Raw genomic sequence first — 25,913 nt, forward strand, 5'->3', positions numbered from 1 at the left:
GCCAAATTATGTATAACGCAGCGAAACGTATTTTTTCGTGCGACTCGTATCATATAAGAGCATTCCTTCATCTCAGTAAGTGAAAGTGAACCTGATTGCCTTGGTGAAAGTTTTAGTATTATATTTCACAACCAGGGCTCTTAAAAATATTCGAATAATTCGCTTAATCGATCTTAGATTTTTGTACGAATAAACGACGATGTACGACTATTAATCGAATTTCACTATTCGAATATTTCATTTATTTAGATTATGCGAATAATCGCAACTCAACGCTTATTCGATTTTCAAAATGGAACTTCAATTTTTTATGAAGTTTTCATACAAACAAAGAAACCGTCATGCATATACCACATATTTCATCTTTGTTAATTTGATCGATTGGTAGATATTGAACTCTTCGAATGTTATACACCAAAAATGATGTATTCAAGTAAAGTTTTCCGAACTTTCCGATTCTGTACAAAAAATTCGGTAAAAATCAATCTTTTGGTAAAAATTTCTAAAAATCGTCAAAAATATACAATGGGAACCTATTTGTCGTCATCGCAAATATCTTAAGTTTCAAAAATAAAGTAGACGTTTGCACTTATCCAAAGTGTCATACATGATCTTTCTACGATTAAAAGTACGCCCGAAACCAACCGAGTGACATGAACACCGATTTCTCGAAATAATTGTATGAAAATCAAAAAACAGTATCTCATATTTTTGTTCGTCTTGGCTCCAGGGATACGTGAGCTAAGTATTTAAATGGAGTTTTGGACCGCTCTGTATATAGCTCAAAACATTAAATTTAAATCCTCATAATTAATCGCAAAAATGCAGACGGATTTGACGAATACATACTTTAATGACGAGAATCTAAATATACCCCGGGATGTGGCAGTCTTAAGAGCCAGTAACATACTGGGATTTTTCGGTATGGTATTACATATTAAGATATTACATTAAAGACTATTAAATAACAGACATGTTCGGCATTATTTACGATTTTTATTACGGTATTATTTCAGTTTTGATAAGTTCTGATAAATTCAGCTCTGCCAATCCTTAAATCTTTCTAGAAGTAGACCTGGCCTACCATTAAATAACAAAGAAAATAGTGGCCGCAAGATAAGCCGGGCACGTCAGTGCATCAGTCATGTATGGGGCATAATTGCAACATCATATATTTTTTGGTCAAAAAGCATTAAATGATGCAAGAGGGATGAAACGAGTAATTAAGCTGTTTAGTGCTTCTTATTTTTTCTAACGCACCGCCTCTGAATACGAGCCATAGTTTAAAATGTGATTGAAATGCGCCTTTTCTATGAGTTATCCTATGGTCTATTTCAGGGTTCTATGGCCTTGATCGTTTAGGGGTCACTTTGGTGTAATTTCGTAATGATATTGGGGACTATTTTGGGGCCATTTCTTAATGATTTTCGAAATAGTCGCCACCATTGTAAAATTACCTCGGCAGGACTCCGAAAACATCAAAAGGTCATTCCAAAACGAACCAAAAACAGACCCTGAAGTGAACTCTAAACTACGCTCGAAAGACCTAGAAGTACCCTAAAAGAGTCTCGAAGATCATCACAAAATTACCAAAAATTTATCCCGAATTGACTCCGGGAGGCCCAAAAATAGCAAATGATAACATTCCGAATCTACCCCGAAGTGATCTCTAAATGACCTCGGTAGAATCTTGAAATAGGTCTCAAGATCAGCAGGAAATTAACACATATTGACCTCGAAATAAGCATGGCCATGCCATGAGCATGGCATGCCACGAAATAGTCCCCAACTTATACCGAAATAGCCCTAAAATGATCTTAAAATTACCCCAAAACGGCCCGCAACGACACAGAAATAGTGCCTTAAACCTTCCGGGAGTTACCAAAATGATTCCGAAATAATCACGGAAGACAACGCTCCGCCTACCCTATAGCTCGGCCCCAAAAAGCGTATCGTTCGTAGTTATTATTCTGCTATTTTCAGCGTTTCGCCACACTATACTCTATTCAAATTTATAGCCGGAGCAGTAGCAGAGCATATTTTTCGCTGCTACTTTTTCTCTGGAGTATCAAATACAAACACTGTTTTAAAATGAAAAATATTGCGTTTTTGTGTTTGAAGTTCGAACTATGCGATTATTCGAATAATCGAAAACGTGCAATTATTCGACTAATCGAAGATGAACGATGATAAAACAAGTAAGGAAGGCTAAGTTCGGGTGTAACCGAACATTAAATACTCAGCTGAGAGCTTTAGAGATAAAATTTTCTTATTCATGGATACATACAAATGGTAATACTAAGAAGTGGAGCAACTTGCCTTTGCTATCTTTCTTCAGCTATCAATTCGTTTTATTTGAATATTTTTTTTAAATATGAAAATTTGGTTACATTTCAACGAATTTCTTTATTTTATTTTTTTAAATCATCTCCGAAATATTTTCGAAGCGCTCTTAATTATAAGTCCGATAAGAGTCCGAAATTGTAGACCAAGGGTAACGTTTCTTGGAACGATTTGCCTTCATCCTTGTCAAATAAGGGAAAATCACCATGTCAGAAAATGAGCCTAGGTAACCCTTAGTTCTATAGGTGGACGCCTTTTCGAGACATCGCCATAAAGGTGGCCCTATAATGTGTTTGTACGATAATAGTATCAAATTAAGGGTATTAACGAGGGTTTTAAAAGGGAGTGGCTCTTAGGATTATATATGAAGGTGTTTTCGAGATATCGACCAAGATGTGGACCAGGGTGACCCAGAACATCATCTGTCGGGTAATGCTAATTTATTTGTATATGTAATACCACGAAGAGTATACCTGCCATGATTCCAAGGGCTTTTGATTTCGCCCTGTAGATCTTTTTCATTTTCTTCTACTTAATATTGTAGGTGTCACACCCATTTTACAAAGTTTTTTCTAAAGTTATATTTTGCGTCAAAAAACCAATCCAATCACCATGTTTCATCCCTTTTTCTACCTTTATATTAAGTCACTTTCATGTTAGTCCCCTCATTTCCATACGAATTTTTGACGCACGGAAAAGTCTTTTTCGGTAACTTCCCGTTGAGCTAGACACATGATACTTAGAACATAGTTCAGATCAGGGAGACATTACAAGTGAAAAAAAATCCGCTAGGTGGCGCACGGATCGAGATATACAGAAAATTTATTTTAAAATGAAAACTTTAACTAACTTCTCGGTGATCCAGGGACTTGAAACTTAGCACGTAGTTTGCGAGTCGATGGCACTACAATTCGTGGAAAACAAAAAAAAGCGCAGGGAATCTTGCGATCGATTTTTGACTAACTTCCGGTGAGCTAGAGACTTGAAGCTTGGCCGTGAGAACCCGGTGACAATGCAATATTTGATCAAAAAAATTTCGCTAGGTGGCGCATGGATCGATATATTAAGAAAATTAGTTTCGATTTGGGAATCTTTCAATCCATTTTTAACTAACTTCCCGGTGACCTAGATACTTGAAGCTTGGCACACGGTTCGAGGCTTGGTGGCAATACAATTTACAGAAAACAAAATTCCGCTAGGTGGCGCGCTAAGTGAGGTAACTACAAATGCTTGAAAAACGAGGGGAATTTGGAATCGATTTTTGAATAACTTCCCGTTGAGCTGGAGATATGAATCTTGAGCCGTCAGTCAGAACCCGGTGACAATGCAATATTTTATGAAAACAACTCCGCTAGGTGGCGCATGGATCAAGATATTTGGAAAATTAATTCTAAATTGGGAATATTTCAATCCATTTTTAACTAACTTCCCGATTACCTAGAGCCTTGTAACTTATCACATAGTTCGAAACCCGGTGGCAATACAATTTACAGAAAACAAAATTCCGCTAGGTGGCGCGCTAAGTGAGGTAACTACAAATCCCTGAAAAACGAGGGGAATCTTGCGATCGATTTTTGAGTAACTTACCGGTGAGCTAGTGACTTGAAACTTGGGCCGTGGGTTAGAACCCGGTGACAATGCAACATTTGATCAAAAAAATTCGCTAGGTGGCAAGCGGATCGAGATAGTAAAAAAACAAATTTTAATTTGGGAATCTCTCAATCTATTTTTAACTAACTTCCCGGTTACGTAGATACTTGAAACTTGGCACTTAGTTAGAGGCCTGGTGACAATACAACTTATAGAAAACAAAGTTCCGCTAGTTGGCGCGCTAGTCAAGATAACTGCAAATCCTTTAAAAACGAGGGGAATCTTGCGATAGATTTTAGAGTAATTTTCCGATGAGCTAGATATATGAAACTTGGGCCGTAAGTCAGAACCCGGTGACAATGCAATATTTTATCAAAAAAATTCCGCTAGGTGGCACATGGATCGAGATATTGAGAAAACTAGTTTTAAATTGAGATTCTTGCAATCGATTTTTAACTAACTTCCTGGATATATAGAGACTTGAAACCTGAAATATGACAGGCAATGTTTGATCAAAAAATTTGAGCTACGTAACGCACAAGTCGAACTATTTAGAAGATTAGGCCATACCTTAATGGCTAGTCTCCTGAGTGTTGCAGGCGTTGTAGAATTCCACCGCGTTGAAGGCCCTACTCAATGCACGTCCTTGCATACTCTTAGGCATACGCGAGTTTCACCACGATTCTTTTAGACTTTCAGGCGTATGCGAATTTCACCACCATTTTCAGCTGTGCAAATTAAGTAGCTGAAAAACGAGGTGGAATTCTCTTGTTATGATGGGAGGTGGAATTATGTTGTTTTCGCCAGTGTTGTCAACGAAAATTCCACTAATTCTCTTAAATCTTGCTATTTTGAACAAATAAATAAAGAAAAGAATTTTCGCTTAAGAATTACTTAAATTATAAATCGAAGTTGCATTCCCTTTTTGTAGGCAGTACTAAAAAATTGAAAATAAAAAGATGATAAAAAAATTTTAAGGACTACCTTTATATAAACGGACCAGAAAATAGAAGGAAATTTTTCCTTTAATACAGACATAGTCTTGTTCAATTTTGACTAAAAAACTTTAACAATAGCTCTTGTAAAAGAATTTTGGGATTTAAAACTCTAAAGGTGGAGCGCAATCTTTCAATTTAAGGCAAACCATGTACTTGGGATAAACTAATTGTTTATTTAAAATTTAAACACGCGCTCTACCTTTATAATTTTAAATCCCAAAATTCTTTTACAAGAGCTATTGTTAAAGTTTTTTAGTCAAAATTGAACAAGACTATGTCTGTATTAAAGGAAAAATTGCCTTCTATTTTTGGGCCATTTATATAAAGGTAGTCCTTAAAATTTTTTTATCATCTTTTTAATTCGTATTTGTTATGACATTTTTTCAATTTTTCGAAACTTACGATATCGAAAAAGTGAGCGTGGTCATAGTCGGATTTCGGCCATTTTTAATACCAAGATAAAGTGAGTTCAGATAAGTACGTGAACTAAGTTCAGTAAAGATATATCGAGTTGCTCAAGTTTACGTGTTAACGCCCGAGCGGAAGGACCGACGGTCGACTGTGTATAAAAACTAGGCGTGGCTTCAAACCAATTTCGCACATTTTCACAGAAAACAGTTAGCGTCATAGGAGCTATGGTAAATTTTTGTTCGATTTATGACATTAAAAGTATTCTAGACAAATTAAAAGAAAGAGGGCGGAGCCACGCCAATTTTGAAATTTTCTTTTACTTTTGTATTATGTTGCACCATATCATTACTGGAGTTGAATGTTGACATAATTTACTTATATACTGTAAAGACATTAAATTTTTTGTTAAAATTTGACTTTTAAAGAGTTTTTTTTAGAAAGTGGGCGCGTTCATCATCCGATTTTGCTAATTTTTAATTAGAACATATATAGTAATAGGAGTAACGTTCCTGCCAAATTTCATCATGATATCTTCAACGACTGCCAAATTACAGCCTCCAAAACTTTTACTAATTTTCTATTCTGCGTCATAAGGTCAACCCACGTACCAAGTTTCATTGCTTTATCCGTCTTTGGTAATGAATTATCGCACTTTTTCGGTTTTTAGAAATTTTCGATATCGAAAAAGTGGGCGTGTTTATTGTCCGATTTGGTTCATTTAAATAGCGATCTGAGATGAGTGCCCAGGAACTTACATACCAAATTTTATTAATATAGCTCAACATTTACTCAAGTTATCGTGTTCACGGACAGACGGACGAACGGCTAAATGAATTTCTTTTTTCGCTCAGATCATTTTGATATATAGAAGTCTATATCTATCTCTATTAGTTTATGCCGTTACGGAGTACCGTTATGCGCACAAAGCTAATATACTCTATAAAATTAAGAATGCGTCCTTCCCGGTTTGAATGCATTTGACAAAAAAGTTTGACGTTACCTTTGCCGACATTTTATCCTATGCATTGAAACCGTACGTATATAACTCATTTGCTATTTAAAAACGAAAGTTCACCACTATCGTCTCTCTTGATACCATTTACTCCAACCAAACAACTCTATATTTGTCCACATAAGGGCCTGGATTCTAATTTGATATTCGTTTCACCGTAATTTATCAGTTCCTTAATCATTTCGGTGCTTTGCGTAATTTTTCGGCGGTCAAATATATAGGGTGAAGCTTAATTGTTTTGGCAACCAATGTCGATATCAACTTACGTTACGTAGTCTCCAAAGCTTTAGGCGCAGACTGGCTTAGTTGTTCTCCAGCTAATTATGCAGTCTGTAGAATTTTGTTTATGTAAGTACTCTTCACGAAGCGTCGGTTGCCAGGTCACCATTATTGTTGCTACAAAAAATGTGTCCCGAATTCTTATTGAGTGCTCACTTACTTACAAAAATAACTGTCTGTTCAGTTATTCTGGAATACCAAAGGCATATGGCGTAACATACAACAACCCTGCAAAAATCGCGAGTACTCCATGCATGCATGTATGGAGTACTCGCTATGGACCAACCGAGTGCTCCAAAATTAACCATAATTCATACAAAAAATATGATCCAATTAACATTGCGATGTCCTAGGACTACCCCATATACTCCAGCTCCGCATTATATCAGAGTAATCCATGGAGTACCCACAGTTCAATAAACATCGTGTAGTGATTATAATCGTTAAAAACGAGCAATGATCGGCTTACAATATGTTCGTGTAGAAACATTAGTTGGCCCATTGCTGCATTAAGCTGGAGACATTGGTGCTTTATCGGTAACCGTATCTGTAACCTTTTAACAGCTGATTCGACCAACCTTATGAGAATCAATGCAATCGATTATTGGTGCCGCTAAGGTCGTAACCGTATCGTAGCCAACCAATTGGTTTTTGGTTTACCTTTGTAACGATAAACATCTGATTACGTTAGGGATACGACTACAGCGATACGACATACGGCACCAATGACTCCCGCTTTACAGTGGAGTATAATGGTAAGTACTCCAGTGGACTACATGATCCAACGGTTTTTGCAGGGAATGCAATCACAGCTAGACTGCTTTGAAACAATTACCCTGCAAAAATTGTTGGATCATGTGGTCCACTGGAGTACTTACCATTATACTCCACTGTAATGCAGCAATGACAAAAAAAACAAAAACTCATGTCTCTACACGAACATATTGTAAGATGATCATTGCTCCTTTTTAACGATTGTAATCACTACACGATGTTTATTGGACTGTGGGTACTCCATGGATTACTCTGATGTAATGCTGAGCTGGAGTATATGGTCCAGTCCTAGGACATCGCAATGTTAATTGGACCATATTTTTTGTATGAATTGTGGTTAATTTTGGAGCACTCGCTTGGTCCATAGCGATTACTCCATACATGCATGCATGGAGTACTCGCGATTTTTGCAGGGTAATCCATGAGACAGATCTACATAAGATACAAACACATTCAAAACTACGACATACAAAACATGCTAATGTAATTGGCTTTCATTCTTTAGATTTCAGAACAGTATATTTTTAGCGCAAATCGGACATATTGACATTGTGGTACCTATGCTGTAAGCTCTGAAAAAGTTGTATTGTTAAATTTAACAAATAAGCTTATACCAATTTCACACAGAAATTTAATGGAATTACAATTTTGTTTAATGAAATAATAAAGTTTTCCGTTTCGCACAGGGTCATTTGCTTCATTAAGCGAATATCTGTCAGCAGCCACAAAAAATGTTACGCTTTTACAAAAAATAGTTAAAATGAATACGAACCGTTTCCTCCTTAACTATTAAGGCAATAAAAATAAAATGCATGCGCAACTACTCATAAAGGTTGCCCCTAACCAATGATGTGCCTATTTTTGGGAAAGCTAAATTTTTATTAATTTTTTGTGAATTATTGAAAATAATTAACTTTTGATTGTCATTTGTTACATTGAAAATATAACCCCACCAACAAAGCAAAACGTACTAGATTTTTGACTCATTTTGTCCCAGTGCATGTTCTCAGTGACTGCCGGGCGGCAGCACATTTCTCCAACCAGATTACCTACTTCTTAGTAGTACCCAACGAACCACTTGCTTTTTCTGATAAACTTATCTATTCTGTGTCGTCCCAACATCTGATTCGTCTGCAGCGCTGAACAACGGCAGAGAAAGTCATGAATCGACTCCTCTTTCTCCTCATCTTGACATCTTTGGTGATACGCGCCACCGTTGAAGTATCGGTGTTGATACCCGTAAATAATTGCACTGCAGATATAAAAGGAAGCTAGTTTTCTTTCTTCCAAAACATGGCTATAAGGAACTTAAGACCTCGAAATCATCCCGGTTGGTTCATAGTTTTCATGTTATTTTAATATTCAGTAATATTCGATGTTCCTCAGCCGGTAGATCAAGCGTGGAATCTCTCCTTTCCATTTCACCTGTAAATTAGTTCCCTTCAATATTGCTGTGCCCAGGCAGTCAACAAATGGAGGTATTGAAATTCCCAATGGACGCCAGCAAGACTCAATACCTTGGTTCTAACGGCTCTAAGCCGGCCTAGCTGTCGCCAAAGAATGTTTTTTTTTCGTGTCTAAGACCATGCTGTACTGGATTTGTCTGGTGGCTCTTTCTATGGCATAAACTTTTGCTTGGAAGACACTGAATGAATCAGTAAATCGTTACGACTGATTTCCCTATATATGATTTGAGTACAGTCCAGCTTCAGTCCCCTTTTCCATTTTCGAGCCATTAGTGTAGATTCGCATGCCACTGCCATTGTCTAGGCCTTCCTCCCTCGAAGGATATTTTATGTTCTGCACCTGGAAGCCAACAACTGTCGTGATATAGTCCGTATCCAACTTAGTCGTCCCCTTACCATGTAATTTAATATCGTCGCGTGCCTGTAAACGGTTGATATCCACATGTTGTTTTCTATTAGTCTTAGTACACCTTTCGCGTCCAAACCCTACACGAACACTTGTAGCGATGCGCTGCTCACTGCACACTTCAAACCATGCCAACCCTCTGCCGATTTTTTCTAGCGCCTCCCAGAAGCTCAATGCTTTGATATCCGTGTTTTATATATCAACAATGATGTACGGTGACTGTTACCAGTTCCTCCCGGAAGCGCTTCATTTATTTGGCTCCAAAATAGAGATTTATCCTTGTGCCGTTTAAATAAAATAAATGCAAGGCGTGTTAACCTGCGCAGAGACTTTAGGCCGAGCTTTCCGCCGTTTAGTCTAGGAAAATTAAATTTTTGTTTTCTTGCAAAGGGGACAAGTTCCGTTTAGAATTTCCTTAACTACCAGTAAGAAACTATACGATAGGTCTACTATTTTGGTGGTAGAAAGAAGTCCGAACATTGATTGCACAAATTCAGTGTGTGGAAATCAGATTCACTGCCTATTTTCATTGAGCAATTATATAATGGCGGCCACCGTGGTGTGATGGTAGTGTGCTCCGCTTACCACACCGAATGCCCTGGGTTCACACATCAAAATTTTAGAAATAAGGTTTTTCAATTAGAAGAAAATTTCTCTAAGCAGGGTCGCCCCTCGGCAGTGTTTGGCAAGCACTCCGAGTTTATTTTTTGCCATGAAAAGCTCTCAGTGAAAACTCATCTGCCTCGCAGATGCCGTTCGGGGTCGGCATAAAACAAGTAGGTCCCGTCCCGCCAATTTGTAGGAAAAATTAAAAAGGAGCACGGCGCAAATTGGAAGAGAAGCTCGGCCTAAAATCTCTTCGGAGGTTATCGCGCCTTACATTTACTTATTTATTTATATAAACAACAACAACTAGAAACCACGCTAAGCAGTGCAATCCCTGGAGACAGCAATGGAATAATGGTCACATGCAGCTTACACACGTGCATTAGACAACATTAGCCCCACACGAAATAAAAAAATATGCAAAAGTCCGCCCCTGAATTTGAAGTTCCTGGTTTTGATAGGGTCTCGGAATTTTTTTTTGATCATTCCAAACCCGTCGAAACTGATTTTTTTATAACTTGGTTAGCTGACATCGGATTTTTAAGAATGATATGTCATTACTTTTGCCTTGAAAAGACCATCTATATATTATTTTTAGTGTCACTTTGAGCTATGCAGCCGTTTTCCCATACTCCTATTTTCATTATAATAATAAACTATAAGAAAATGACCTCAAAAGAACATTGAAAAGGAATATAGAGATTCTTAGGACATAAATTATGACATATAAAATAGAAAACCAGATGTGAAATTATATAGTTACAAACAAAAAAACCATTTCGGATGTATTTGCAAGGATCAAAAAAATGGTTCGACCCAGTCTAATGTGCATATGTAATCGATAACATTGGCGACCACCGTGGTGTGATGGTAGCGTGCTCCGCCTATCACACCGTATGCCCTGGGTTCAACTCCCGGGCAAAGCAACATCAAAATTTTAGAAATAAGGTTTTTCAATTAGAAGAAAATTGTGTATTTCTGCCATGAAAAGCTCTCAGTGAAAACTCATCTGCCTTGCAGATGCCGTTCGGAGTCGGCATAAAACATGTAGGTCCCGTCCGGCCAATTTGTAGGGAAAATCAAGAGGAGCACGACGCATATTGGAAGAGAAGCTCGGCCTTAGATCTCTTCGGAGGTTATCGCGCCTTACATTTATTTTATTTTTTTAATCGATAACAAACCGATAAATCGTCGAAAAGAAATGGATAATACGTCCATCCTCGACGAGGCATATCTCGTCGATAACAAACATAGACCTCACCTATAATAAATCGCTAACATTTCGATAACAAGTTGGCAATATGCCATCTGGTTTCGGTTCCCGGTTCGGCTTTGATTTTAATCTCCCCTTTCCTCCGCCATCCTTCACTTCCTTTTCTTGCATTGCATTGGCTTTGCCACCGTGAATATAACCATAAGCATATTTCACCCTCTCTTTCTGTTACATTTCCTTTACATTTATTTATTTTCCTGAAGCTTTCTAAAGGATAAATTAACCAGGGATGGAGAAAACGGTCCTTAAAGATGTCACTTCGACTACTTCTAACCACCTACAATATATGGACAATTATCGATTTCACCGGAGCCTCGCTACCCTGTGTTGGTGAAGGTGAAAATTTCAAATGTAGCTATCTGAAGGATGACTTAACCAGGCATGGCGAATTCGACTCTTAAAGATGTTTCTCCGACGTCTTCTTAGCTTCTACAAAGTGTTAAGTATTATCCTTTTCACTGTGGATTCGCCCCTTAAAGATGGTACTCTAACGTCTCCTTAACATCTACAAAATATTGAGAAGTGAGCATGCAAGATAAAGCTACGTAAATGATTTCTTAACCAGGGGTGGTGAAAAAGGCTCTTAATGGTATTATTCCGATGCCCTCAAATATTGTGAGCTATCACAACCTGTGTTGGTGAAAATGTCAACTGAAGCTGTTGGATCGGTAATTTAACCAGGGGTAGTGAAAAAGGCCCTTAAGGATGTTAATCCGACATCTTTCATGCTTCTACAAATTATTGACAGTCATCAATTATTATTAATACCTTAATGGTATTATTCCGATGCCCTCAAGACTTTTCCAAAATATTGTGAGCTATCAACTTCGCTGGAACTTCGCCAACCTGTGTTGGTGAAAATGTCAACTGAAGCTATTGGATCGGTAACTTAACCAGGGGTAGTGAAAAAGGTCCTTAATGGTATTATTCCGATGCCTTCAAGACTTTTCCAAAATATTGTGAGCTATCAACTTCGCTGGAACTTCGCCAACCTGTGTTGGTGAAAATGTCAACTGAAGCTATTAGATCGGTAACTTAACCAGGGGTAGGGAAAAAGGCCCTTAAGGATGTTACTCCGACAACTTCCAAACTTCTACAAATTATTGACAGTCATGAATTATTCTGGGGTTTGCCACCCTGTGTTGGTATCAAATATAGCTATTTGAAGGACAACTTATATTATTATATTGAAAACTGCCCTTAAAGATATTATTCCGTCTTCTCCTAAATTTCTTCAAATTATTGTGATGGTGAAAGTGCAAATGTCAATCCTAACTGCAGGTGATGAAAATGACATTTTAAGATGTTGGGTCGAAATCTCGAATATGCGTCGGCGTTATGTTTAAATTTTGTTAATTCTTGTACAGGATGTACAAAAATATAATAATTTATTTTAAACATTTATTGAAAGTTTCTAAACATATCAATATCTCTTTGCAGATATTTCAACTCTAAAGGTCTTTCACAAGACCACCGTTTGATTGTTTTATACATTTCAAACCTAAATCATCATACAAAAAAATCGGCCAGATGAGTGTCGAAGAGGACGATCATATTCTACAAACTTAAACAACTACTTTGTTATTTTAAATACGTATTTGCACAATGGATTGGCTATTGGCAACACCGCAACTACAAAGCGCATTCTCTTCATTAGGTTCCCACGAGGGGGATACCTATGTTACTGGACCAGATGCACTAGGTGGGTATTATGATAGAATGAGTGCATTCAGAGTATATATATTTTTTTTTGCATTTTTTTGTTTCGCTTCTATTCTCTTTCTCTATATGCTTTGCAGCTATACTGGAAGAGATCAACTATAAGCTAACCTATGAAGATCAAACGTTACGCACCTTTCGGCGCTCCATCGGTTTCGGCCAAAATGTGCGCTCCGACTTAATACCATTGCTTGAGAATACTAAGGACGACGCTGTACTCGATTCGGTTATACGCATTTTGGTTAATCTCACCATACCTGTAGAATGCCTTTTCTCGGTAGATGTTATGTATCGCACGGAAGTTGGGCGCCATACAATTTTCGAGTTGAATAAATTACTTTATACGAGTAAGGAGGCCTTCACCGATCCGAAGAGTACAAAATCTGTTGTTGAATATATACAACATTTACTGGAATCTGATCCCAAATTAACGCTACAACAATGTGACAAAATCAACAATTGCCTGCTATTATTACGCAATGTGCTGCACATTCCCGAGACAAATGTCAATTTTGTAATGCCCTCCGTACATACACAACAAGGTGGCGCACATCCTGTATCAATGCAAAATGCCATACTATGGAATTTATTTATACAAAGTATTGACAAATTGTTGCTCTATCTTATGACATGTCCGCATCGTGCTTTTTGGGGCGTCACTATGGTACAACTGATCGCGCTAATGTATAAAGATCAACATGTAAGTAAGTTACAAAAGCTTTTGAATTCATGGTTTGAGTCATCACTGTCGGAGAGCTCTGAGGACAATGAGAGCAACACTTCACCACCGAAACAGGGTAGCGGTGATTCAAGTCCGATGCTGACATCAGATCCCACCTCCGATTCATCGGATAATGGTAAGTACTACAATAGAACATACAGCAGCGAAAACAAATATGGCAGGGCCAATATTTTTCAAAGTCCGTCAATTAAATTCTTGTGTTCTTCCATTTTTGATATTTCTAAATAGAGCTGCTATGAATTTTAAAACTGAAACTATGCAAACCAGTCACAAACCCAATTTCGAAAAAATTCGAAATTTAAAGAAAATTTCCTAAAATAGTTTTTAAACTTTGTATTCCTTCCAAAAAAAAAAAAAATGGTCGAAAACCTATGCGAATTTCCAGAGACCTAATACTGGATTTTTTGACTAAAATTCAGAGCTCCAAAGAAAAAGTTAGAAATTTATGCAAAATTTACTCGAGTTTTCAAACTTTTTCGAAATTTGTTTTCAGATAAGTTTGCATAGTTTGAGTTACGAAATTCATATAGATTTTTTCTTAAAATATCGATAAAAATAAAAATTAAAAATTTTGGCGAAATTTGAGAAAAATTTGCACTGGTATTTTTCTGTTCGCTGCTATAGTTAGAATTTCAATAATAATATCCGCAGAGCTTCAAGCGCTGCATATTAATGACACGAATAGATGCATTGAAACGTCCTATTTGCTCTTCAATAGGTAGTAATGGCTGCAAGAATGAGAGAGCCGAAGATCGTCGTCAGGCTATGCGCGAAGAGGCGACCGAAGCTACGCTGCAGGAAGTGAGCCGAAAAGGACACGAATATCAAAACTCAATGATATATGATGCGCAGATTAAGAAGGAAATCGAGGACATAGAATTGGCTAGTGGCAATAGTAGTGGCGACTCTGAGCGTGAGATCAGAGCATTTCCAAATACTCCAACCATCAAAATTGAATTAATCGATGGCATGGCCGATGGTGCTTATGCGAATGAAGATGGTGGAAATTCAAGCGAAAATTGTGAAATGAATGATGATTCCGACAAGAAGCAACAACTAAAGACAAAACAACAACCACACAAACAACCAGCTGAACTTAGTCCAAACACTACCAATAAGTCGCCTACGTTGCCGCCGAATAAGTGCGACATAGAAGCTAATACTTTTAAAACACCAGCGCATAAAATTACACAAATGCCAACCATGACTAATGATAATGGTAGTGCTGTTAAAACAGAGTCACCGCAATCAAAACTTGGTCAGAAAGTAAGACATTCCGGCGAATTGAATTTGACAAAAGGTAAAAGTTGTCCGCAAAAGCGTGAATGCCCTTCATCACAATCTGAACTCTCAGATTGTGGTTATGGCACACAAGTGGAAATTCAAGGATCCATATCAACATCAAGTAATGACGATGATGGTCCAAAAGGTAAACCACAACATCAGAAACCACCGTGTAACATTAAGCCACGCAGCAAGCAACCTATCGTTATGGCAATGGTGGACAACAAAGAGCTAAGGCGCAAGAAATTGGTTAAGCGTAGCAAGAGTAGTCTGTAAGTAATAAGAAAGATTGAGTGGGTGCAATTTCCATAACAATTTCTACTCCTTTGCAGGATCAACATGAAAGGTCTCGTACAGCATACACCAACTGATGAAGATATTTCCAATTTGTTAAAGGAGTTTACAGTTGATTTCCTTTTAAAAGGCTATAGTTGTTTAGTGGGCGAGTTACATTCACAGCTTCTTACAAATATTGTATGTAACTTCTTACTGCAGTTCTTCATCTTCGTATTATAACGATACTTTTTCTTCCCTTCTAGAAAATCCCTATCGATACTTCCCATTTCTTCTGGCTGGTAACTTATTTCCTGAAATTTGCCGCACAACTCGAGATAGATATGGAACATATCAATGCTGTGCTAACCTTCGACGTTATCAGCTATTTGACTTATGAAGGTGTAACGCTTTGCGAACAATTTGAGCTAAATTCTCGCCAGGAAGGCAGTGATTTCAAGCCATATTTGAGAAGGCTGCATTTGGTGGTAACGGCTATACGCGAGTTCTTACAAGCTATTGAGACCTACAAGAAAGTAACGCATTTGAGTGAGGTAAGTTTTGTGGTCTCATTATATTTAGAATTTGTGAACAATTTTACGCCTTGTAAACTATATAGACTATATAGTCCAGATGTAGATGTAGATTGGCTCGCTCATGGCTTACGTTTTGCTGACTGTACTTTGCTTACCTCAGTGTATAAACTGCAGGTCCTTACGTGCTCCTGCTCTTTAAGCCACTTTTATTGTGTCAGTATTACCCCTATTAATTTTTTCAGGTCCTGGTTTAACGAAACCCCTGAGTAAAACTAACGTGGTTAAACATGCAGCGATAACTAACGTTTTTGTTCCGGCCAAGTTAGACATAACATAAGTTATGACCCATTTATTGAAATTTGGTCATATGCCAGAGTTACAATAGCTAGCTCAGTCTGTGTTATAAGGTCAGCCTGTTCACTGCGGTCATAGGATAAATCCTATTTTACTTTATCACAATATCAGCAATCAGCACACCAGCTGCTGTATGGTTAAAGTGAAATGGTAAGACGCAATGTTTATTGTAGGAACATTTCCATCCACCACCATAAAATCTCGTGATCTTATGATCAACCTTCGTTTTAAAGATCTGTGCTGTAAGCTCGAAGGATTGTTTGATGATGAAAATGTAATCCTGCTCTGTCACATCAGTTCCAGACACACTAGAATGGTGGAGATAATATCCGAAAATTTCATAAATAAGTTCTGCACAAGAATCTCAGCGAGCTAAGAATGAGAAGTAATCAGACCTCTATATAGGTACCTCGCATCTACGCGACTACGAAGAAACACAAATCAGATTAGTAGATCACCAAACCAGAGTGATCGCCATTCGTTTGTGCGCAAAGGTATGGAAATACCTATTAAATAATAAATCAATGCGCACAAACGAACTACGACAGCGCACGCTTCAAAATTTGTTTGGTATACTTAAGTCTCATTTCAAATTTTATGGTATGTTGCTGTAACACAAACATACATTCGCGACTCTCTACATTTATGATCCATCTAGACCCACACACCATAGCAACTTTAACAAATTGCTCAAAGCTGGTTAGCACGGTGGGCTGTGGTACCTACTGAGAAGAACTACTACTCTCACCACTGTATTATTCGAGCTGAAATAACACCCATATTGAAACTGCAAGTGAGCGACTTTCTTCAAATATAACACCCGTGATGATTTGTTCTACCAACACTGCAGTTTCTATATCAGTAGTCACCGAAATGGAAACTGTGTCTGTATTGGTAGGAGTAAAATCATCGTAGCTGTGTGGTTTAGTAGTTGACTAGCCTCTACCTGCGGCCACGTCCGCAAGGAGAAAATTAAATATATGGGATATTCACGTTAGCCTGCTTATCAAGTTATCTGTTTAAAATAATGTTTCTGTCTAATACATTTTATTTTTGTAATTGAGTAAAAAAAGGCCTAAATGAGCTGATAACTTGATAGGATCCCCAAATGATCCCGAAATTATCGAGAAAAATCCACGAAATGACCCCGACGCTATCGCGGACAGATTCCGAAAACCATCTAGAAATGCCAAGGAAGGGTCTCCAAAAATTCCCGGAATAGTCCCAAAAAACCCGAAATGACAACGATACGATTCTAGACTTATCCAGAGAACCACAAAGAAATGATGCCTGAAGGGTACCAAAATGATCCCGAAAAAGTTCCGAAATGACCCTGACGGGCTCCCGGACGGTCCTCAAAAACCATCCAGAAAATATCCAGGAAGGGTCCCTAGGGGATCCACGACGGATCGCGAAAACAGAAATGATTCCGGAAGGGTTCCAAAATGATCCCGTATTAGTCCCGAAAAAGTCCTGAAATGACCCCGACGGGATCCTAGATGGATTCCGAAAACTATCCAGAAATGATGCCGGAAAGGTCCTCAAATGATGAGTCCCGAAATGACCCTGACGGGATTTCGAACGGACTCCTAAATGACCCTGACGGGATCCCGGACAGATCTCGACATCAATCCAGAAATGATCTTGGAAGGGCCCAAAATAATCCCGAAACAATCTCTGAAAAGTCCAGAAATTACCCCGACGGGATCCCGCACGGATTCTAAAAAGTATCCGGAAATGATGCCGGAAAGTCCTCAAATGATCCCCTAATAGTCCCGAAATGACCAAAAACCATCGAGAAATTATGCCGGAAGGGACCCCATATGATCCCGAATACCATACAGAAATGATGCCGGAAAATACCCCAAATGATCCCGAAATAGTCCCGAAAAAGTTCCGAAATGAACCCGAAGGGATCCCGGACGGATCCCGAGAACCATCGAGAAATTATGCCGAAAGGGTCCCCAAATGATCCGATACCAGTCGATAAAAAGTCCGGAAATAACCCCGACGGGATCCCGGACGGATACTCAAAAACATATAGAAATGATGCCGGAAGGTACCCCAAATGATCCCGGAATAGTCCCAAAAAACCCGAAATGACAACGACGCGATTCTGGACTTATCCAGAGAACCACAAAGAAATGATGCCTGAAGGGTACCAAAATGATCCCGAAATAGTCCCGCAAAAGTTCCGAAATGACCATGACGGGCTCCCGGACGGTTCTCAAATACCATCCAGCAAATATCCAGGAAGGGTCCCTAAATTATTTCGCCATAGTCCAGAAAAACTACCGAAATGACCCCGACGGGATCCACGATGGATCGCGAAAACCGTACAGAAATGATTCCGGAAGGGTCCCAAAATGATCCCGTATTAGTCCCGAAAAAGTCCTCAAATGACCCCGACGGGATCCCGGACGGATCCCGAAATCCATCCAGAAATGATCTTGAACGGGCCCCAAAATGATCCCGAAATAGTATTGGAAAAGCACAGAAATTACCCGACGGGATCCCGGACGGATCCCAAAAATTATCCAGAAATGATGCCGGAAAGGTCCTCAAATGATCCCCTAATTTTCCCGAAATTACCGAAAACCATCCAGAAATTATGCCGGAAGGGACCCCAAATGATCCCGAAAACCATACAGAAAAGATGCTCGAAAATACCCCAAATTATCCAGAAATAGTCCCGAAATTACCCTGGCAGGATCCCAAAAACCATCCAGAAATGATGCCGAAAGGCTCCCCTAATTATCCCGTATTAGTCCCGAAAAAGTACCGAAATGACCCCGACGGGATTCATGACGGATCCCGAAAAATAGAAATGATGCCGGAAGGTACCCCAAATGATCCCGAAATAGTCTCGAAATGACCCTGGCAGGATCCCGTACGGATCCCGAAAACCATCCAGAAATGATGCCGAAAGGCCCCCCTAATTATCCCGTATTAGTCCCGAAAAAGTACCGAAATGATCCCGACGGGATTCATGACGGATCCCGAAAACCATCCAGAAATTATGCCGGAAGGGACCCCAAATGATCCCGAAAAAGTCACGAAATTACCACGACGGGATCTCGAAAACTATACAGAAATGATGCCGGAAAGGTCCCCAAATGATTCCCTAATAATCCCGAAATGGCCCTGAGGGGATCCCGAAAACCATCCAGAAATGAAGCCGAAAAGGTCCCCAAATGTTCCCGTATTAGTCGCGAAGAAGTCCCGAAATGACCCCAACGGGATCCCGGACGAAGTCCTAAAACCATTTAGAAATGATGCCGGAAAGTACCTCAAATGATCCCGTATTAGTCGAGAAAAAGTCCCGAAATGACCCCGACGGGATCCCGGACGGATCCCGAAAACCATCTAGAAATGATGCCGGAAGGCACCCCAAAGGATCCCGACATAGTCCCGAAATGACCCGGACGGAATCTCGGACGGATCCCGACAACCATCCAGAAATGATGCCGAAAGCGTTCCCAAATGATCCCGTGTTAGTCGAAAAAGTCCCGAAATGACCCCGGCGGGATCCCGGACGGATCCCAAAAACCATCTAGACATGATGCCGGAAGGTACCTCAAATTATCCAGGTCGAGAAAAAGTCCCAAAATGACGACGGGATCCTAGACGGATACCGAAAACCATCTAGAAATGATGCCGGTAGGTACCCCAAAATGATCCCGAAATTGTCCCAAAATACCCCGACTGGATCCCGAAACCCATCCAGAAATGTTGCCGGAAAGGTCCCTAAATGTTCGCGAAAAAGTCCCGCGGAATAGTCCCGAAAATATCCCAAAATAACCCCGACGGGATCCCGGACGGATCCCGAAAACTATACAGAAATGATCCTGGAAGGGTCCCAAAATTATCCCGAAATAGTACCGAAAAAGTCCCGAAATGACCCCGGCGGGATACCGGACGGATCCCGAAAACCATCCAAAAATGATCCCGGAAGGGTCTCGATATGACCCCAACGGGATTACAAATAAGACGAAGCTAATTGTAGAACTATTTTAATAAGGCAGCAGGCGCGTTGGTGCGAATGAAGAGTTACAAAGAAACATACAGGTAAAGCTAATAAAAGCGTGCTAATAAAAACAATTGATGGAGGGCGGATGGCGGGAGGAGAAGTACCGCTGCTCGTTTTTCCAAAATTGTTTAGATCTCGATCGGTATGTGCCAGATACCAAAAACTATTGATGTAGGAGAAAATTTATATTGAGTTATAACAATTTATAGATTTTACACCAGAGGGGTAGAAAGGGGAGGGGGAAGCGGAGGGTGTCACAGCTCACTTTGTAAGCCCTCGACTTATTTGACTCATTGAGTCTGTGATATTGGTGAAGGTCAGTATACGTAAAGTTATAATGTGTAAAATTATTAAAAAGTAATTGCTCGAAGGGGTCGTGGGCCTCCCACCCCTCATTCCATGTTCGAAAAAAATGTCGCTAGTAGACTACTGTCTGTGCCCCAAATTTCATCAAAATCCGTGTAGCCGTTCTGGTGTGATTCAGTCGCAAAGACTAAAAAATATAATAATTAAATTATAACTGTTCGTAGGGGCGGGGACCTCCCCCTTTTGAAAAATATATAGCTAGTAGATCCTTCTAGACTATTGGCTATATGTGTGCCAAATCTCATCCAAATCCGTCCAACCGTTCTTGCGTGATTGAGTTACAAAGACAAACGTCTGGACAAACATTCAAACATCCAAACATTCAAACATCTAAACATCCAAACATCCAAACTTTGCCATTTATAATATACTAGCCTTTACCCGCGGCCCCGTCCGCAAGGAGAAAATAAAATATATGTGCTATTCACGTTAGCCTGCTTATCAAGTTGTCTGTTTAAAAATTTTTTCTGTCAATGTATTTTATTTTTTAATACAGTAAAAAAAAGAACTAACTGAGCTGATGGGCACGCTTACATGAATAGTACAATACACTTTTTTCGAATTAAAAAAAATACATTTTGTTTCTAAGTTAAATTAATTGATATGACAGGGGTGAAAGAATTGCTACTCATAGAACAAAGGAGTGAAACTACAATTAGCTAAAACCAAAAAGAAGTTTTTAAATGAAAGCAGTGTTGCTTTTTCGGGTATTTAGTTGGTTAAAATATTACATAAATTTTAATTATAGTTGTAATAGTTCGTTACAGGATTCATTTAAAAATAGAACGAAAAAGCTGTGATATATTAAAGATAAAACATACCGAATTTTAATTACGAATAATTTGCCGTAAATCCACGGCCATGTGTGCTGAATTACCGGTTTCGAAGAGACCTAAAATGATCCCGGAAGTGTCCCTAAATGACACCAAATAGTCACGAAATGATGCCGACGGGATCCTGGACAAATCTCGAAAACTATCCAGAAATGATGCCGGAAGGGTCCCAAAATAATCCCGAAGTAGTCAAGAAAAGTCCCGAAATGACCCTGATGGGATTCCGGACGAATCCCGAAAACCATCCAGATTTGATTCCTGAACGGTCCGCAAATGATCCCGATATAGTCCGAAAAAGTCCCGAAAAAACTCTGACGGGATTCCGGACAAATCCCGAAAATCGCCCGGAAATTATCCCGGAGGAGTCCCAAAATGATTCCGAAATAGTAGTCACGAAAAAGGCCCGAAATGACCCTGACGGGATCCCGAAAACCATCCAGAAATGACTCTGGAGGGATCCCCAAATGATCCCGGAAAAGTCCACAAACCATCCAGAATTGATCTCTGAAGGTTCCGCAAATGATCCCGAAATAGTCCCGAAAGTCACGAAAAACTCAGACCCATCTCGAAAATCATGAAGAAATTATCCTGGAAGGGTCCCAAAATTACCCCGAAATAACTCTGACGGGATCCCGGACAGATCCCGAAAATCATCCAGAACTGAGCTCTGAAACGTCCCCAAATAATCCAGAAATAGTCCGGAAAAAGTCCCGAAAAAACTCCGTCGGGATCCCGGACAGATCCCGAAAATCACCCAGAAATTATGCCGGAGGGGTCCCAAAATGATTCCGAAATAGTGCCGAAAAAGTCCCGAAATGACCTTGAGGGGATCCCAGACCGATACCGAAAACCATCCAGAATTGATATCTAAAGGGTCCGCAATTTATCCCAGATAAAGTCGCGAAAAAACTACGAAGGGATCCCGAACAGATCCCGAAAATCATAGAGAAATTATCCCGGAAGGGTCCCAAAATGATCCCGAAATAGTCCCGAAAAGGCGCGAAATAACCCTGACGGGATCCCGGACGGATCCCGAAAACCACCCAGAAATGATCTTTAAGGGCAACTGATCCCGAAATAGTCGTGAAAAAGTTCCGAAATTACCCCGACGGGATCCCGAAAACCATCCAGAAATTATCCCTGAAGGATCCCCAAATGATCCAAGAACAGTCTCGAAACTCCCTGACATTTTCCCGAAAAAGTAAAAAAATAAACCAGACGGGATCTCGGACGGATCCCGAAAACGATCCAGAAATGATGCCGGAAGGGACCCCAAATGATCCCGAAAAATTCCCGAAATTCCCCCGATGGGATCCCGGACGGATCCCGGACCATCCAGAAATGATGCCGGTTGATACCCCAAAATGATCCCGAAATAGGCCAGAAATGACCCCGTCGGGATCCCGGACGGATCCCCAAAAGTATACAGAAATGATGCTGGAAGGTGAAATGATCCCCTTAAAGAAAGATGAAAAATGAAATGATCCCCTTATAGTTCCGAAATGATCCTGACGGGATTCCCGACGGATCCCGGAAACTATCCAGAAATGATGCCGGAAAGGTTCCCAAGTTATCACAAAATGGTCCCGAAATTACCCTGACGGTATCCCGGACGGATCACGAAAACCATCCGGAAATGATGGCGAAAGGGTCCCCAAATGATCCCGCATTACTCGCGGGTTCCGAAATGACCCTGACGGGATCCCCGAAGGATCCCGGAAACTATCCAGAAATGATGCCGGAAAGGTTCCCAAGTTATCCCAAATAGTCCCGAAATTACCCTGACGGTACCCCGGACGGATACCGAAAACCATCTAGAAAAGTGGCCGGAAGATACCCCAAATGATCCCGAAAAAGTCCTGAAATGATCCAGATGGGATCCCGGACGAATCCCGAAAACTATACATCTAGGTACCCCAAATGATCCCGGAGGAGACCCCAAATGATCCCGCTAAAGTCCCAAAATGACCCCGACAGGGTCCCGGACGGATCCCGTAAACCATCCAGAAATGATGCCGGAAGAGACCCCAAATGAACCCGCAAAAGTCCCAAAATGACCCCGACAGGATCCCGGACGGATCCCGAAAACCATACAGAAATGATGCCGGAAGAGACCCCAAATGATCCCGCAAAAGTCTCAAAATAACCCCGACAGGATCCCGGACGTATCCTGTAAACCATCCAGAAATGATGCCGGAAGAGACCCCAAATGATCCCGCAAAAGTCCCAAAATGACCCCACAGGATCCCGGACGGATCCCGAAAACCATCCAGAAATGATGCCGGAAGAGACCCCAAATGATCCCGCAAAAGTCCCAAAATGACCCCGATAGGATCCCAAACGGATCCCGAAAACCATCCAGAAATGATGCCGGAATGGACCCCAAACGGACCCGAAATGACACCGACGGGATCCCGGACGGATACCGAAAACCATCCAGAAATGATGCCGGCAGGTACCCCAAATTATACCGAAATAGTCCCGAAATGACCCTGACGGGATCGCGGACGGATTCCGAAAACCATCCAGAAATGATGCCGATAAGGTCCCCAAATGATCCTGTATTAGTCGAGAAAAAATTCCGAAATTACTCCGACGGGATCCCGGACGGATCCCGAAAACCATCTAGAATTGATACCGGAAGGTACCCCAAATGATGCCGAAATAGTCCCGAAATGACATCGACGGGATCCCGGACGGATCCCGAAAACCATCCAGAAATGATGCCGGAGGAGACCCCAAATGATCCCGCTAAAGACCCAAAATGACCCCGACAGGGTCCCGGACGGATCCCGTAAACCATCCAGAAATGATGCCGGAAGAGACCCCAAATTATCCCGCAAAAGTCCCAAAATGACCCCGACAGGATCCCGGACGGATCCCGTAAACCATCCAGAAATGATGTCGGAAGAGACCCCAAATGATCCCGCAAAAGTCCCAAAATGACCCCGACAGGATCCCGGACGGATCCCGAAAACCATCCAGAAATGATGCCGGGAGAGACCCCAAATGATCCCGCAAAAGTCCCAAAATAACCCCGACAGGATCCCGGACGGATCCCGTAAACCATCCAGAAATGATACCGGAGGAGACCCCAAATGATCCCGCTAAAGTCCCAAAATGACCCCGACAGGGTCCCATACGGATCCCGTAAACCATCCAGAAATGATGCCGGAAGAGACCCCAAATGATCCCGCAAAAGTCCCAAAATGACCCCGACAGGATCCCGGACGGATCCCGTAAACCATCCAGAAATGATGCCGGAAGAGACCCCAAATGATCCCGCAAAAATCCCAAAATGACCCCGACAGGATCCCGGACGGATCCCGTAAACCATCCAGAAATGATGCCGGAGGAGACCCCAAATGATCCCGCAAAAGTCTCAAAATGACCCCGACAGGATCCCGGACGGATACCGAAAACCATCCAGAAATGATGCTGGAAGAGACCCCAAATGATCCCGCAAAAGTCCCAAAATGACCCCGACAGGATCCCGGACAGATCCCGTAAACCATCCAGAAATGATGCCGGAGGAGACCCCAAATGATCCCGCTAAAGTCCCAAAATTACCCCGACAGGGTCCCGGACGTAGCCCGTAAACCATCCAGAAATGATGCCGGAAGAGACCCCAAATGATCCCGCAAAAGACCCAAAATGACCCCGACAGGATCCCGGACGGATCCCGTAAACCATCCAGAAATGATGCCGGAAGAGACCCCAAATGATCGCGCAAAAGTCCCAAAATGACGCCGACGGGATCCCGGACGGATCCCATAAACCATCCAGAAATGATGCCGGAAGAGACCCCAAATGATCCCGCAAAAGTCCCAAAATGACCCCGACAGGATCCCGGACGGATCCCGTAAACCATCCAGAAATGATGCCGGAAGAGACCCCAAATGATCCCGCAAAAGTCCCAAAATGACCCCGACAGGATCCCGGACGGATCCCGTAAACCATCCAGAAATGATGCCGGAAGAGACCGCAAATGATCCCGCAAAAGTCCCAAAATGACGCCGACGGGATCCCGGACGGATCCCGTAAAACATCTAGAAATGATGCCGGAAGAGACCCCAAATGATCCCGCAAAAGTCCCAAAATGACGCCGACGGGGTCCCGGATGGATCCCTAAAACCATCCAGGAATGATTACGGAAAGGACCCAAACTGACCCCGAAAAAGTCCCGTAATGATCCCGGAAGCCATCAAGAATTTATCTCTCGAAGGTACGCAAATGATCCCGGACGGATCCCGAAAACCATCCAGAAATGATGCCGGAAGGGTCCCCAAATGATCGCGAAATAGTCCCGAAATGATTCCGGAATAGTCCCGAAAATGTCCCAAAATAACCCCGACGGGATCCCGGACGGATCCCGAAAACTATACAGAAATGATCCCGGAAGGGTCCCAAAATGATCCCGAAATAGTCCCGAAAAAGTCCCAAAATTACCCCGGCGTAATCCCGGACTGATCCCGAAAACCATCCAGAAATGATCCCGGAGGGTCTCGATATGACCCTTACGGGATTACAAATAAGGTGAAGCTAATTATAAAACCATGTTAATAAGGCAGCAGGCGCATTGGAGCGAATAAAAAGTTACATAGAAACATACAGGTAA

At 40.9% G+C, this 25,913-nt stretch overlaps 1 protein-coding gene across 6 annotated transcripts in view; it reads left to right on the plus strand.

Moving 5' to 3' along the window:
• The window catches only part of tim (timeless), a 122,864-nt gene that overhangs the window by 15,358 nt on the left and 81,593 nt on the right, over positions 1-25,913 (plus strand). For all 6 annotated transcript variants that reach the window (XR_010949798.1, XR_010949799.1, XR_010949797.1 and 3 more), the window contains exons 3-7: positions 12,599-12,860; positions 12,958-13,734; positions 14,338-15,175; positions 15,236-15,377; positions 15,443-15,730. Coding sequence is in view for 3 of the 6 variants with exons in the window: in XM_067767233.1 (XP_067623334.1) it covers positions 12,764-12,860; positions 12,958-13,734; positions 14,338-15,175; positions 15,236-15,377; positions 15,443-15,730 (2,142 nt within the window). In the remaining 3 variants the exon portion in view is untranslated. The remainder of the gene's footprint in view (positions 1-12,598; positions 12,861-12,957; positions 13,735-14,337; positions 15,176-15,235; positions 15,378-15,442; positions 15,731-25,913) is intronic.

This window comes from Eurosta solidaginis, chromosome 2 (assembly GCF_040869045.1).
Source record: "Eurosta solidaginis isolate ZX-2024a chromosome 2, ASM4086904v1, whole genome shotgun sequence".
In the NCBI taxonomy this organism is placed as follows: domain Eukaryota; kingdom Metazoa; phylum Arthropoda; class Insecta; order Diptera; family Tephritidae; genus Eurosta; species Eurosta solidaginis.